The sequence below is a fragment of the Haliaeetus albicilla genome, chromosome 27 (assembly GCF_947461875.1).
Source record: "Haliaeetus albicilla chromosome 27, bHalAlb1.1, whole genome shotgun sequence".
NCBI lineage: Eukaryota > Metazoa > Chordata > Aves > Accipitriformes > Accipitridae > Haliaeetus > Haliaeetus albicilla.
Window position 1 is genome coordinate 8844257 of NC_091509.1, and position 15647 is coordinate 8859903.

A 15647-nucleotide genomic window follows, 5' to 3' on the forward strand; every position below is an offset into this window, starting at 1 on the left:
CGGAGGAGAACAGTGTGTCCATTCTAACTGTGCAAAGTGCTGGCACTCTTTGCGTAACGTCTCAAGGAGCAGAGCTGAAATCTCAGGCAAGTTCTTCTTTGTTACTACACAGAAACTACTAATAGTAGCAACAAGATATATTTTTGACCTGGGACTGGAGACATGATGCATTACAATTCAGTTTCTGCTGTGCTGGTTTCTGTTCAAGATCCTTCACTGCAGTGACCTTGAAGCAAGTTTTCTTTAGTGATGCACACCATCCAGCCACAGTTATGATGTGAAGAGAAATGGATGATCATTTGCCATTTGCACTGACCATACCTTCAGATATCATCAGTCTTTTTATCTTTTAAGCATGCATTCCCAGCTATTAAATACTAGATATAATACAACAAAGTAATAGCTAATAATCTGTATAGCTTTCTTGCAATACAGCGGTATAATAGCTTGTCTGACATTTTTTAGAGCCAATATTTACCTTTATCACTGGTAAGTGCCTCCTGAGACTCATTATTCATGTAATTCCCATTAAGAGGCAGTAGTAAAACAGCCTGTTGTCTTACAACTCTTGTTGTTAAGTACACTATGTTTAGTAATAAATACGTCAGCTTGTGCTACACCAGAGAATTATTATTATTTCTTATCTCTAGACATTTATAAATAAATGAATCATGTTTATTTATAGACTTCTTTCTATTTACTTCTTGCAGTAGCCAGATAAAGCTGCTTTTCTTTAGGTATATGGTCATATTTCTTGAAGCTTGCTTATTCCCTTAGAACTTAAGGCTGTAACAAAAATAGTATTCTTGCTTTTTAGATCTTTTACTTTGCAATTAACCGAGGATGATATTTAGGAAAAAAGTTGCATTGAAAGATAAATGATGTCAGTTCTAGAGTAATGTGACAGAAATTCTTCACAAAATTGAGTTACTTGAACTTCTGTTATTTCTACTGCTATTACTAAGGCCTGATACAGGAAGATAATAATTAATTTGTGTTTCGAATTTGTCTGATCAATGGCTCCATGCAGATCTATGACAACCCTCAATATAAATTTCAACCTCTGTTATATAATTAAGAAAATCTTTTGCAGCAGTGCAAATATAACCATGAATTCTTTTTCTCTTTTAAAGACTTGAAACCCATGTTTGTGTGGATTACCACTTAAGTTTTTATGGCACTGTTCATGTGTCTGCAAGGATAAGATTTTTAGCCTTATGCTCTGGCAAAATCCAGACTCGGAAAATTTTGTTAGCAGAACTTGCTGCAAAAATCTAATGATCTTTTTCTTGCTTTCTGTTATAATTATTTTTTAACATCACCAGAATGCTTTTAAAAGTTATTCTATGCATGGCTAGAAATATGGGGTGAGGTTTTCAAAAGCATCAAGCACTCATTTAATTCTGCTTGTATCCACTTGAAAGGGTTTTTGTTGTTTTATTAGCTCATTTGCTAGGAGAAGGCCAATGCTGTCTGGGGGTGGGGGGTGGATGATGGATGGTTAATCATGAGGACTAAAGCTATGATAAACATCTGAAAGTGAACCTTCTGGTTTACCAGTTTTCCGTATTATCCGTAATGATCTTTCTCTTGTGTCTCAGTGTTCTTAAAATTAATTTTCTCAATTTTTATACTTTTGGGGAGTTGCAAGCAAAAAATCTTTCCATTCAAAAAACTGTTAAATGGAGGTGGATGTTTTCAGCCCTGCCACCTTTGTTGGAAAAGAAGGCCTAGGTTATAGTCATTACAAATGAACATAACCATTGAGATTGACTAACTCAATGACCGGAACACAACTCCTACGCATTCTCAGGAAGCTGCTAGGGAAATCATGGCTGGGATCCTCTGGAAGTATCACATGGAACTGCAAAAAGATTCACCTCTTTTGGGAATCTGGCTGTCTTTTGGGGGAGGAGATTACATATGGATGTAAGAGAAGTGCAGCCAGCTGAACATTTTATCAGTACATATATTACTCTCATAATACTATGTCCTTTTAAACTGTTGAAACAGGATGCATTGCTCTAGTTACTTCATTTATGCTTTCTTTGCCTTCCCACAGACAAGGCAGGAAAGAGGATAGTCACAAACAAGCTGGTAAAGGCCCTAAGGACCTAAGGCCCCATTTTGCTCGGTCTAAATTAGCCCAGTTCCTTACAAATCAAGCACTGGTGAGGCAAGCTAGGGAGGAGATGATAGAAATGTGCAGGAATCAGCAGGCTGATTGACAGTAGGTATTGTCTTCTGAATAGCTGTATGTAGCAGTTTTCTTTAAAGTTTGATTTAGCTGTCTCACATAAATGAAGAAACAAAATCCTATCAAGCCCACAAGGTTTTACATTCATCTGCATATTATTTTGTCGTGTCCATGAGGCTTAGCTGAGCATTATGTGTAGTTACAAAAATTTTCACAATGCCATACTAAACCTAATGTTTGACCTAAGACTCCCACGCTGTTATTTCCTGAGATATGCACCATTAGCTTTGAGAACTGCATCCCTCACCTCTTCATGCCTGCCATAGCCCCTCAGGCAGGAAAAAGATGAACACTGAAGTTGAATTTCATGTTTTTTTGTAGAAAAACAAAATCAAAGCAAAAACCCTGTCTAAAACACCTCTTGAAGCTATTGAAATTAAGAATTTCATCCAAAAAGTAGATGACCTCTTAATTTAGATGATTATGTTTAATTAAAAAATGTTATTTTTCTTTCTTAAATTTATGTCCCTACAGCAGGTCCTAACAATTGGCAGAGATTTTTGCTGTGGCCTCTGTCAGCTTTTTCTCTTATTCAAAAGGTGCATTCATTTAAAAGATTCTTGGCTGAAAACCACTTTTCTGTTTTTGTAAGGTATTTCATAAAAAAAGTAATTTAAGAGAAAGATCTTTCTATTGTAGCTTCACTAGGTTTTATTTTTTGTTTTAGATGATGAGAAAAGATACAGAAAAGATTCTTCTGTTTAATTTTTTCCTGAATTTTTCATATTCTTGCAGTAAATTTGTTGCACTGATAAGTATCACTACAATGGAGAGCAATCCTAGAAGCTTACAAACCACTTATTTAGAAGTGCGGTTCTGCGGCTATGGGCAGTAATAGCATACAATCTCTAAGTGTGGGGGGGGTTTTAAAGAAATTTGCATTAATCTCATAGCAGCTAAATTATTTTTTTCCTATGAGGTGCTTTAGTCACCTAGTATTAAGCAGATGATGCACACATGTAAAACGATCATGTAGCAAAGATAGGGCATTACGTGCAGCCATTAGCAAACCAGTTCTAAACCAATTTAGCATCTTAGGCCTGGTTCATATCCTTAGGCTTGTACAGCTTGAGGTTAATTAAATACCTCATATATGAGGACGCTCAGAAAGAAATTCATCGTATCTGTTTGCATTCAAATGTGCTTGATTGGAGTAAGAGTTCAGCAAATACGTCTTTCCTCCCTTGACAGCACTTTCAGAAAAGCAGTCCCCTTTGTTGGTCGATCTGTCTGCAGGTTTTTGAGGGAAAATGTCTGTAGTCTTCGGGTGAAATGCATGTTACAGCTGTGCTGCAAGTGCAAAATCTACTCAGAGCATCTTCAAATGCCCTGAAGCAGTTTAATCAAATAAGTTTATCAGCAGCTGTGAATCATCCTGCCTGTTTGGATGGGCCTATAGCCAGAGTGAATGAGCCTACAGAAACTTGTCGTTTCAAGGCTTTTACCTCTCTTGTTGTATTTGACGTAGTTTGTAATCAGATGTAACATGACAGCAACAGCTTGACAAGCTGATAACACACTTCCCTTGCAAAATTCATGTGCTAAGACTACAAACACATTTTTATTTAAGCTATGTCATGTTTATGCATAGCAGGAGGATTATTTTTTTCTTTTGTGGATCTGCTATAGAAAGTCTGAGGAGATCTTGAGTTTTTGTCTTTTAAAGTATGACTGACTTTTTGACAGCCTCTAAGGAAAAGTTTGACTTTCCCCAGTCACACTAATTTATCTGGACATTCATTCAGATACAAAGCACAGGCTGAAAGAGGTTCTTTTATTATTTGCTCCCTGAAGCATGTGTGCCCCTTTTTCTAGCCATTAGGGTGTTTCATAACACCCTTTTATTATTTACCATGTTGGTGAAAAATAGAAGGAGATAGAGAGAAAAGGAGATCAGTTTTTTCAGGTCTCACATAGTCAGTCCAAGAGAAAGAATATCATTAAGAAAGTCATTGGTGTTGTAGAAAATGGTTTTGGTCATTAAGAAAGTCCTGCAGTAGCTTCTAGGGATGGTCCAAGAAAAACTGGAGGAGTTTCCCCTACTGATGTAGTATCAGAGCAAACACAGCAATGCCACATCAGGGTGTCATGCTGGACTGACTGGTGACTGTGAATCTGTCACTTGACAAGGCTGTTCTTCCACTCTGTGAAGCTGAATAGTGCTATATATTTTTCTGAGTCAAATCCTGTTGCATCTAGACATTTTCACTCATTTTACTCAAGTAAAATTCTGCCTAAAAATGTCTGAGCAGTGACAAAGGAGATGTGAGAATCCCCAAGTATGCTCTGCATCTGGCATGTGAACATAGGAGGTGGGTGTTCAGTGTCACTTGCCACTTTCTTTACCATACTCCTCCAGAAAAATCCTCTGTGGGTTTCCATAGGGATTTATCTCCGTGGAGTTAGTAATAAGAAGCAAGGAACAGGGATTCAGACTGCATTATTCTCATTCAAAACAGAGGAAAGTATAATAAGTTAATAGAATCTGGGTCCATATTAACACAATCTTTCTGTCCATTTTGAAGAATCCTTCTGTAGGATTCATGCTTAAGAACACTATGAATATTGTTGTATATATATGTACACTTACATCTGCCTTTCCTGCTTTGGATCCTCTAAAACTGTATGTCTGCAATTGACTGTCTCCCCCTACATAAGAGCATGAGCCTTGCTTTCCAGGAACTTTTCCAAGAAAATTTGAGGGCTGAATGGACTGGAATGACTTTTCCTCTCTCTCTGTTTTTCTATGTGGGAAAGAATGCAGACTTGAGAATTAAAATTTTCAGGGTATACATATGCTTGTTTGAATGCTATCCCCACAATTTATTAAATAAGTGAAATAATATTTTATACAGCCTGAGGTTCTCTTCTAACAGTCTTCCTTAGATCTGTGCATTTATTTAAACAGTGAAATCTGCAACATATATACCCACATTTGTACTCTCACTCTGTTTATCTGCCATGTTATCTGGGAGACTGCATTTTATTCTCTTCCTACCCTATATCATATTCATTGTTGTGGTACTAAACCTTAACAATTGTTCATCTGATTCAGTTAATTGCTTTACTGGATATACATTGTATAGACTGAACTATCTTTTTTTGAATGTCAAATTGGATTTTGGAAACATTCCTGTTGTTATATTTGTCCCTGGAAAACACTGGACAGAAGATTACATCTATTAAAACTGCATTCATTACCAAATCCAAAGAAACTAAGTTTCTGAATGAATAGCAGTTTATCAAGCAATGTGTCATAAAAGGCAGTAACTAAAGAAAACGAAAGTAAAACATTCACTTTCATTATTGAACATTTTTAGCTTTATTATTATAATAGAATTACAGTCTGACATAAAATAAAGAGCTTTTGCTAAACTCTGTAAAGCAATACATGCTTCTGCCATAAACAACCTCTATTAGATTTAGGTTTTATTGCCACATCACTGCACTGAGGTGCAATAAACATTCAATGTCATCTTTTTAAAATTATCCCAGGAGTAAACAGAAACTGTCCTCTATAAGAGTGTATCATTATTTTCAAGGAAGACTTACTATTATTACATGGTTTAGCAAAGCATTGTAAAAAAGCTACATAGAGAATACCTTGTCTTTGATAAACTGTGCAATCAAGTTTATACAGTATAATACTATTGGCATAGACTAACTAAGAGGTGATATAATGCAATCATTGCATAGCAAAAAGCAGACTAGTTAAGTAATATTCACATCTAATGTGCAAAATGCAGACCAAAAGGTAGCTATGAATTGCTAGAAAGATAAAATGCCCTAAATGAACACACTAGTTTAACGCCAAAAATAACAAGATAAACAAGTACACAGAAGTTAAAGAGCCATAGTTTATTTTTTTCTATACATATATCTACACATGATACCAGAAGATGAAACATCCCCTTTTAATAAGCTCCAATCAGATAACTTATCAAGTTTAGACAGGACCAAATGTTAGACAATGAAGCATTATTTTAAAAAATCTTCTCTAAATAAAACATTAACTATTTCCTTTTGTAGATAGAGAACGTCAACTTTTTGATTTATTGAGAAAGAGTTTAGAAAACATTGCCTATGAAATTTGAGTCTCAGTAGCTGTTTCCCTGGAGGCTCATGTAGCGCTGTTTTAAAATTCATTCAATACCATATATTACGTTTTTTTAATTGATGTTTGCAAATATCCACCATCCTTCCCATCTCTTTGAAAAATCTTTATCTGAAATTTTATTTCTAAGAATCAACAGTAATGATACTGACTAGAATTTTTTTAAAGGGAGCACAATACCTGCAAAATGGACATCTTGTTTTTAAAGCCCTTACATATTGTTCCTACAAATATATTGCTACAGTAAAAATGAAATGTAGTAAGTTTACTCAATAAAATCTATTTTCCTGTACATTCTTTTATGTATGACTTTTTTGTATTTAATGCTACATATATTACATCACTTATTGTAACAGTTATGTATCAGCAAATATAGCAGTAATATACAGATGAACTTCTGTCTTAACAAATATTTCACCATTTTTACCTACCAAATATAATCCCATACTTTAGTATTTATGCATGACCTGAGCAGACCAGTCATTAATCTAATAGTATACATTGGATGACATTGTCAAATTGCAAGCTACTGTACACTTAACCACTTTACAAATGGAATTAATTCCAAGCACTTTCTGCATATTTAATTTTTTAGGCTTTCCAGTACCACTGATTTATTTTTTTTTTTAATTCAGGCTCTAAATATGTTTTATTGAGCATTTTACAACATATTAAGAGCTAAGAGGTGAATCCTACACAATGTTTTAAGAACACAACTTTAAAAAAGTAAAAAAATGTACAATCTCATGCTGCATATTTACATATATTATTTAAATACTATATTTTGTCTTTCTGCTATCCATAAATCTCAGTCTAAAGCTTCTTTTTAATGTATTGTTTTATAAAAGAATACATTCAACATATCTAGAGCTTGCAAAAATTGTTGGTTGGTTTGTTTGTTTTTAACTCTCTAAAACATAGTGATGAGTAAAAGCTATCTGTAAAAGCATCCAGGAATTGTTTGGATTACAGAGGTGATAGAGGGAACTTGGGATCTGCACTTGATTGTGCAATTGGTTTTAAATCTAGTCTAGTGACAACTTAATGCTTAGAACAAGACTGCAGTAAGACAGCAGATTAAAGCATTTGTTACCATTAGATCTTATGTGCTATACAGTGACAAACTGTACCTAGAGTGAGTAGACTTCCTTCTTCTTTAAAACCATTTAATATTATAAGTCAGGTGGTTTGGAATATAGAGAGAAAAGGGATTAGGAAAATAACATATCTTATGGGATTCAGCAAATGGAAAGCTTTACATCCTTGAAAAGATTATAAACAGTGGTTGAATAAATGGTACGGTATAGTATGTGCATCAGGAACATCATAAAGAATATTTTCCCACTCCCAACAATCCTTTGAATAAAAATATCTTTTTCATGTACGTATACAATACCTTTTGGGGACATTCAGTACTAAGCTATCTACAAATGGTTTCCTTTTTTTTTTTTTTTTCATTACTCTACAATTCTTTCTTTCCCATTTTCAGAATCACTTTTCCAAGTACATCGCTTACATTGTTCTCTCCCTCACACACACAGGTTTTTTTTAAATATACAGATATATTTTACCTTTTGTTAAATAAAGAAACCTTTATTTTCTTTAAGACAGAGGCAATGAAGCAAATGGGAATTACTGTATGTGAAAACGGGAAGCAATTCCCAGAGCAAAAGACAAAACAGAACTATACGAATAAATGAGGTTATTGATGTGGAGTTGGAGCTTTTAACTGGGGCTCCCGGTTTAAATAGGTAGCCCAATAGACTAAGTTAAAGATTCCAAAAAGCAATGGGAAGGCTATTCTTGATAGTCGATCAATTTTACTGACGCTGTTAAAAGTTTTCTTGGGTTCTGCAGGTTTTGTTTCTGGCTTAACTTCTTTGGGCTCAATCGTTGCACTTTTAGCAATGGTTGCCAGCCCAGGGTCCCTTGCAATATTAGGGGTGTAGCTCGTAGCTGCAGCTGTGTATGTGTTATTTTTCTTAATGAGAGGATCCTTCACTTTCTTTGGCTGAAGAAAGAAGAAAATGTTTTATTCTTACTACTTTCTTAACAGATAAGATTATGAAAAAGCACCGTAAAATTTTGCAATTAATTAAATTTATACCACAAATTGTAATAAGCTGTAAGAAAGAAGTTAGTGTCTGGATATGTGACTCATGCAAAATATTTATGTGAAGACAAAGACAAAATCATCCATCTGCGTTACTTGTATTAATTAAACCAAATTAGATGATGGATAAACTATAATGAGGACTTATACTGATAGCTAGGCTTACTGACTGACAAAATTACCTTTAATGGTAATCAACAGTGACAAACCACTCATAATTCAATATTGCCTTAATCAACTGTGCTTCTTGACCAAGACAAAAACTTTAAAAGACACTGAATTTCTTAATGTAGCTTTCCAATATTAAGACAAATAATGTTACATGATGCGTTCTAACACAGTTTATACATAAAAATACCATGTGACCATGCACTAGAAGAGCGGATTATTTAATACAATGCAAAGCTGCCAGTATTCTGTTCACTAACAGTTTACACCAAAAGCATATGCATTATGGAATAGAAACTTAATGTTCTTTTTTGAATGTTACAATTGGATCATAATGGCTGAAATGTCATTCCATTTACAAGGACTTAAATAGCTGTATGATTTTTTTCATCCACCTACCTATATTGCTAAAGCAAGAATGTATTGAAAATCTTTTAGTGGAGAAGAACTTATTGATCAGAAAGAATATCTAGATTTTTCCCCTGGGTCCTTATGTTTTCTAGAATTCTACTTCTGGGATCTACCTGTAGGAAAAAATTTAAATTTTGACATCTGGGGATACCAGTTGGAATTCAACTGTCCCTGTTGCAGACAGTCCAAACCCTTCCTCCAGCCACTGCACAAGGATAAACATAGAAGAGAGATGTAGTGGGTCATTAAGGAGGTGTAAAGAAAAGCATCACTTTGCTCCAAGTTCCTCTGATTATGAGAAAAAAACCAGATAACAAAAAAATCCCAAGAGCTTAGAAAATCTTTAGGCACTACTTCCCACAAAAAAGAATAGGCAAATGTTATCCCTTTTATCCTCTTAGAAGGAAAAGAAAAAAGATATGCTAAAGAGAAAATATCAGCAGAATGTGATCTATTATGTCATTTCACAAGATGGCAAATATAATTCTGTTTTCGAGAAGCAGCTGTCCCACAGAGGCAGTATTTTTTGAAGTAGTCACAGTACTTTTTATGACAGATCAACTATAGATTAATAGCTATATAGACCACCCAGTAGGGGCGCTTTGGTAAGAAGCTCTTGTTCGAGAGGTGAACGTTTCAGGGAGCAGATAGGCTGCTGCAGGACACCCGAGAACGTGAAGGGAAGCTGCAAAAGCATCAGGGCAAGTGGGGAGAGGCTTGTCGAAGCATGCCTTGGAGCCCCACGCAGGAAGGAAATGAAGGCTGAAATGTTAAATTCCTGCTACTTAGTAAGAAAAAGGATTCGGATAATGACTCTGATGTAGATGCTCTTTATTTCATGACAATAATATTCAGTTTAGCTTGAGGCTAAGAAAAAGCTTCAAATTGTCTTAGACTATTTCTGCTGAATAGCAGAAACAAACAGGTTGAAAAAAAATACTCAGAAAAATAAAAAGGCAACATCAGAAAGATTTTTTTAGTTGTCTGTCCGTTCTTTTCCTCCTGAGCAGGAAGGCTGCTAACACGCTTGCTGAGTATGAAGCCAGTCCGGTCTCCTTCTCAGCCAGATACTCTAGTGAGCAGCAATAAATCCAGCAGGCAAGGAACCGCTTCACAGAAGTCTCAGAGGAGACCCTTTCTATAGATTTAAATGTCATGAGGAATCTGATCCACAGAAAGCCCTGACGCCACTCAGGGTCTTAATATTTCATGTCAAATTCAACTTTATGAAAAAGTAATATGACAGCTAATTAGAGCTCTAGATTTTATTAAGCTGTGATGCTCTGTTTGCTGTTAGTTTGCCTTGCTTGTCTTTCCTTACGTCTGCAGATAACGCATTCTGCCAGGTACCAGTATGTCTTTGCTGATTTATATCAAAAGACACATAAAGATCCTTACCTGCTGAGGAATGCAAAGCCATAAATCTTCCAGTGTTTTAAACAGTGTTTGAATATTGTGTTTATACGGGTGGTTTTTTTTCTGAAAATGTAATTTTCTTTGAAACAAATGAAATGGCTGATTATAGTAACTATGTTACAAGGTAGGTTATATTAACAAGGCAATATTTAACATTTAAGGATTTTGTTCTATTAATACAGCCCATTTTTTACAATAGATATCATGAAGATAGGAGCACAACAAAGAATCAGACAAATTATTTTCAATGAAAGTATCATCAGTAACTGAAAATTCAATATTCCAACAGGAGTCATGCAGCTCATTTGTTTTGTTACTTCAGTCACTTGTTCTACAATACTTTTGTATTAGTTGTGTAAATGTCCTAATCTGTTTTCTCACTGATTTATGCAACTAAAATAGCAAAAAAAAATTAAAATATTCTATATAAGCATACACTCCTGAATTAAACACATATATTCGTGTACCAATGAGTAACATCTGCTCCTCCAATATTTATTCTGCTGAATCTCTAGTCTGTGAATGTTCATAATAAACAATTAGCCAAGTTTAAAAGTCTCTTTCAAGATCTCTCTCAAAAAACCCCCAACCAACCAAATGTGCTTCCTCACAGAAGCAGCTGACATGATAACTCATAGGAAACGGAAAACTTTCTTCCTCTAAATGTCCTCCACAATTTCTTGATGCACATGTGATTTACAGACCAGGTGTGATCCCAGACCAAGGGGAGTCAGGGTGATGTCTCTCTATTGCATTCAGGGAGGCACGGATCAGGATTGCACACTCCTAACACAACTGTCAATCCTTCCCCCAAAACAAATCAATTTTTTCCATTGACTAAGAAGTAAAAATAATGTTTCTATTTATAAAAAATAGGGAAATGATAGGAGGCAAAAGAAAGGAAAGAAAAAGTCCTGTAGTGATTTATTTGGTGATGATCACAGAGCAGTCCTCCTGAAGTTGAGGAGCAATATACTTTGGAAAGTGTCAGATACAGTAGCCACAAGATTTTTTTTCCTACATTTATACTGAGGCATCCACATTTTCTCTTGCTCAAACACTAGAAAATTAATTGCCTTCCCTTAAAAAAAAATACATATCTTCTTTCTGCTTAGTTGCACAAGTCAAAATTTCAGTAAAGTTTTTAATTACTAATAGCATTAAATATCATCCAGCATGTCAGAAGTAGTATTTAGGTACTCAATGTCTAAGTAATTACTGTTTATGTGTAGAAATGCTGGTGTGCGAGCACATGAGGAAACTCTTTTGGAATCATTACTTACTATTCTAAATAATAAGAATTTCTAACAGGCTAAAAAAAACCCATATAGTGACCAAGGTCGACACAGTATGACCTGTTGGGATGGATATTAAGTGGTATTACCTTTTCAGGAACGACGCTTTTGCCATCCCATGCATAGCCTCTCTTTGTGAAGTAATTCACTGTTGCAAATTCGATGAGTGCAGAAAACACAAAGGCATAGCACACTGCTATAAACCAATCCATAGCAGTGGCATAGGCCACCTTGGGGAGCGAATTCCTTGCGCTGATGCTCAGAGTAGTCATTGTCAGGACAGTTGTCACCCCTGCAAAGCAAACAAATTTAGTGTCTTTAGAGCAGAGGCTGTATTTTGTACTTCATTTCTTAACTGTTACAATAGATGGGAAAGCCTTGTCTTCACCCTTAATTCCTATAAGCTTCTCCACTTCAGTTGCTAATTGAGGATATCAGTTTTCAGGTTCTGTGGAAATTGCAGGATCTTCAAAACACCTTTTATACCTTTATTCTTTGACGTTGTTGTAATCGAATAAAGTTGGAATGGTAATAATATTTTGAGTTGTGGATACTACTTTATGCTTCCTGGTATTTGGAGAATCATTGTTGCGGTTCCTTATTCATGCCCTACAAGTTGTCCTACAGATGTAACAACTTAACATTTTTAGTTCTTTCTTGCAACAGTTCTAAGATATTTAGCTGGAAAACTAAAAAACTTGTTTTCATTCAGCTGATTTGTATCAATATTTGCTCCTTCAAATGTATACTCAAATGTACTAAGCTTTAGGTGATATTACATTTATTTGAATTGATAATTTTACAGATCTCTGTCCCTTTATTCACTAATGCCCTGAAAATAGCAAAGAATTTATGCAAGAACCACTATAATGTAATTTGCATTTCTGATATCAGAGCTTCTCACTGCTGATCAACCTTGTCCCTTAACTGGCCATCGAGAGAAAGCAGGACTGTATTGAACTCACTCTGCTTGCAGCTGCTTGAAAAAAAATCTACAAGTGCAGGCTTAGACATTTACGTCAAATCACACGTCCACAAGTTACCTTGACAACTGCAATGTCACGTATTGAATGTGTCTTGCGAGTTCATCTTCGCTGCACTGAGTGTTAGTGAAAATGTGCAGTGGTCTAAAATAGGCCAAGTAACGAACAATGTATTTATGTGCTGGTGTAAAGAGCTTGAATTATTAGTGCCTAATGAGGAAGGAATTTCTCTTCCCTAAGACAGCCTAATCTTGTCTTTGACTCATTACGAGCGAGCTTATGTTTCTCTTACACAGTAGCAAAACAGGATTTATAGTTTTTATTATCTGTGGCACTAAGTGGACTAAAAGATTTAAGTTGTGCTTTTGTATGCACCTACATCATGCAAAATTTTCTGAAACGTTGTTTCACTGCCATTAAGAAATGAAAAAGCTATCTTGATACATAATGATGGAGTCAACAGAAGACTATTTACTAAAGAAGTGTCTTCTGAAAGGAAAACTTTCAGAAATGTGTGGGTTCTCAAGCCTGTGAAGATAGCAGCTTGAACATTGTGTGGTATTATATATTAGTCATTGTGAGACTAGGAAATTTTGTTCTCCATCTAGGGACAATGAAGTACAGCATTTCAAACTGATGATCTGACATTTCTTTTTAAATGGCATGTGTAAAAAGAGGTAAAATAGTTACGATTTCAATAGCTTTGACTACAGAGGCTCATAAAAGTCCCAGGTTAATTCTCAGTGAAGTTGATGATAAAAATTCAGATCTAATTTTAGATGTTAATCTAAACAATATTATGTAAATCAAATTTAATTATACTGTGGTCTAAACCATTCTTCTGTAAATGCACATCTGTACAGCAACAGAAAGCCTCTACTTGGTTCGTGAGGTCTAAGGCTATGCAAGTTGTGATTCATTTCCAGAGGCACTGGGAAACTAAAGCACAGCTGTGAAGAGTGCCAGAAAAGGTCAATAAAAATAGCTCTTGTTCAACAAGAGTTTCAGAGTCTGCATTTCTCAGCATCAGGCCTTGTGACTCTCTGGCTTTGCTATGTCCAGTGTAAATGGCTAAATTCTCTTCAGCAAAGCAGGAGGGTCCATGGCGTCCTGCCCCAGCTGTGCCCTGAGGCAGGGAAATGAGTGTAAAAGCCAACTTGGCTGTGTGTTCTTCCACCTCCTCCTGCCAAAGGTGTTCAGGTGTCTCATTGGAACATCACAAAAAAGACTAGGTCACATAGTAGAAATCTCAGGTTCTATTTTCCTTAACTGAAGAGTTGTTACTTTTTTTTTTTTTTAAATTATGTACTTGACTTGGATTAATATCTCCAAAGAATATGCTAGTTGTTTGTTTCTAATTTTAAGATAAGCATTTGCAAGCTGTGGTTAAAACACTAGGGACCAACTGTATAAACTTAGAGTCCTTTAGATTGCCTTCTTACTACATTCGTTGAGTGCATCCATTCACCACTGTAAGCACAATAAATTGTCACTGATTTGAACAGGAGACCTTTAGCAGCAGCCTTACCAAGGGACTGATGAAAGAGATTTTTAAGATAAGAATTTTCAAAGGGCCTAAGGATGTCAAATGACCAACACCCATTGATTAAAGCCTTTTTGACAATCCCCACCATGAATGTCATTGCCGTGGTCAGAAATGTTTTATTCATATACTTATTGTTTTGGAAAAGTTGAACCATAATAGATTGCTTAAGAAATGTTCAGGTCTCTTTTTACAGTCAGTTTAGAAGCTTTGGACCTTAAATCAGTTTCTGCCACATCTTTGCAACGAAATGTGTTAACTATTGTGTACTGCACTGTGTCCAAGCTCGTGTTGTTCTCCAATATCGTGTTAACGCATAACTAGTTTTACCATAAAATTTCTTAAACTTGTTTGCCTTATGATTGCCAAGTGGTTTGTAGGTCTTGCTTACCAAATACAGTTCTTGCTGGAACAGATTCTCTGTTAAGCCAGAAGGACACCTGTGACAGTATCACTGTCATGATGCATGGCAGGTAAGTCTGGATGACAAAGTAACCAATCTTTCTCTTCAAATGAAAATGTGTAGTCATAACAACATATTCCCCTAAAAACAAGAAGAAAAGGAACATTAAAGCTTTTATCAATATACAAATTAGAGAGCTTTATAGAAAGTATTTTTTCATTATATTCACCCCTACTATAAAAAAGAGTCCTCAGATCAAATTGGGTCAGCTCTGAAGAAAACATTTAATAAAGCAGGTTCTGAAGTTCCACTAATAATACACAACTAGACAGTTCTGGGAAATGCTAATTAAATTTATATCTTTTCATCTCTGCTGAGTAGTGAATGAATGTCTATGTTTACTGGTGGCTGTTTAGGCCTCTTGTGAAAGGTCTTATTCCATTAGAAGATGGAAAACCACCACAATATACACACGTAAACATCATACAAAGACTAAATCAAGACAGGCACTCAGAACTGTTTCAGTCGGGCCAGGCTCAAGATGTAATTGTTGATGTGATTGTGTCTGCATTACCACTGTCTGTGCTTTACGTACTCTGAAGATTAAGTGTTCCTGTTCTACTAACTCAGTACTTTACTAAATGATTATTCTCTCCTGAAGTAAATGGACAGTGCAAGAATAACACAGAACACTTACATTAGCACTAACTTTTTGGGTGCTATAGAAACATGTGAGCTGGGTATTCTAATTGCACTTGAAAGGAATCTTATGTATTTATATAACTCTATAAACCCTTCCTTCCAGAGCACAGCAAATAATGCCTTGTTTTCAGATCATTACTTACATCGTTGAAAATGGATTTTGAAAAACAGTAGATTCTCAAAAGATTGGAAAACCTATTGTTGTGACTTTTTTTTGGATTAGATTGATTCTTCTTGTTATG

General features: G+C 35.4%; 1 protein-coding gene across 5 annotated transcripts in view; it reads right to left on the reverse strand.

Moving 5' to 3' along the window:
• Positions 1-5555: 5555 nt before the first annotated feature.
• GABRA1 (gamma-aminobutyric acid type A receptor subunit alpha1) overlaps positions 5556-15647 on the reverse strand; it is a 45136-nt gene continuing 35044 nt past the window's right edge. For all 5 annotated transcript variants that reach the window (XM_069772680.1, XM_069772676.1, XM_069772678.1 and 2 more), the window contains 3 exons: positions 14692-14844; positions 11864-12066; positions 5556-8382 (listed from right to left, as the gene is read on the reverse strand). In XM_069772680.1, coding sequence (XP_069628781.1) covers positions 8074-8382; positions 11864-12066; positions 14692-14844 — 665 coding nt within the window. In that variant the 3' untranslated portion in view covers positions 5556-8073. The remainder of the gene's footprint in view (positions 8383-11863; positions 12067-14691; positions 14845-15647) is intronic.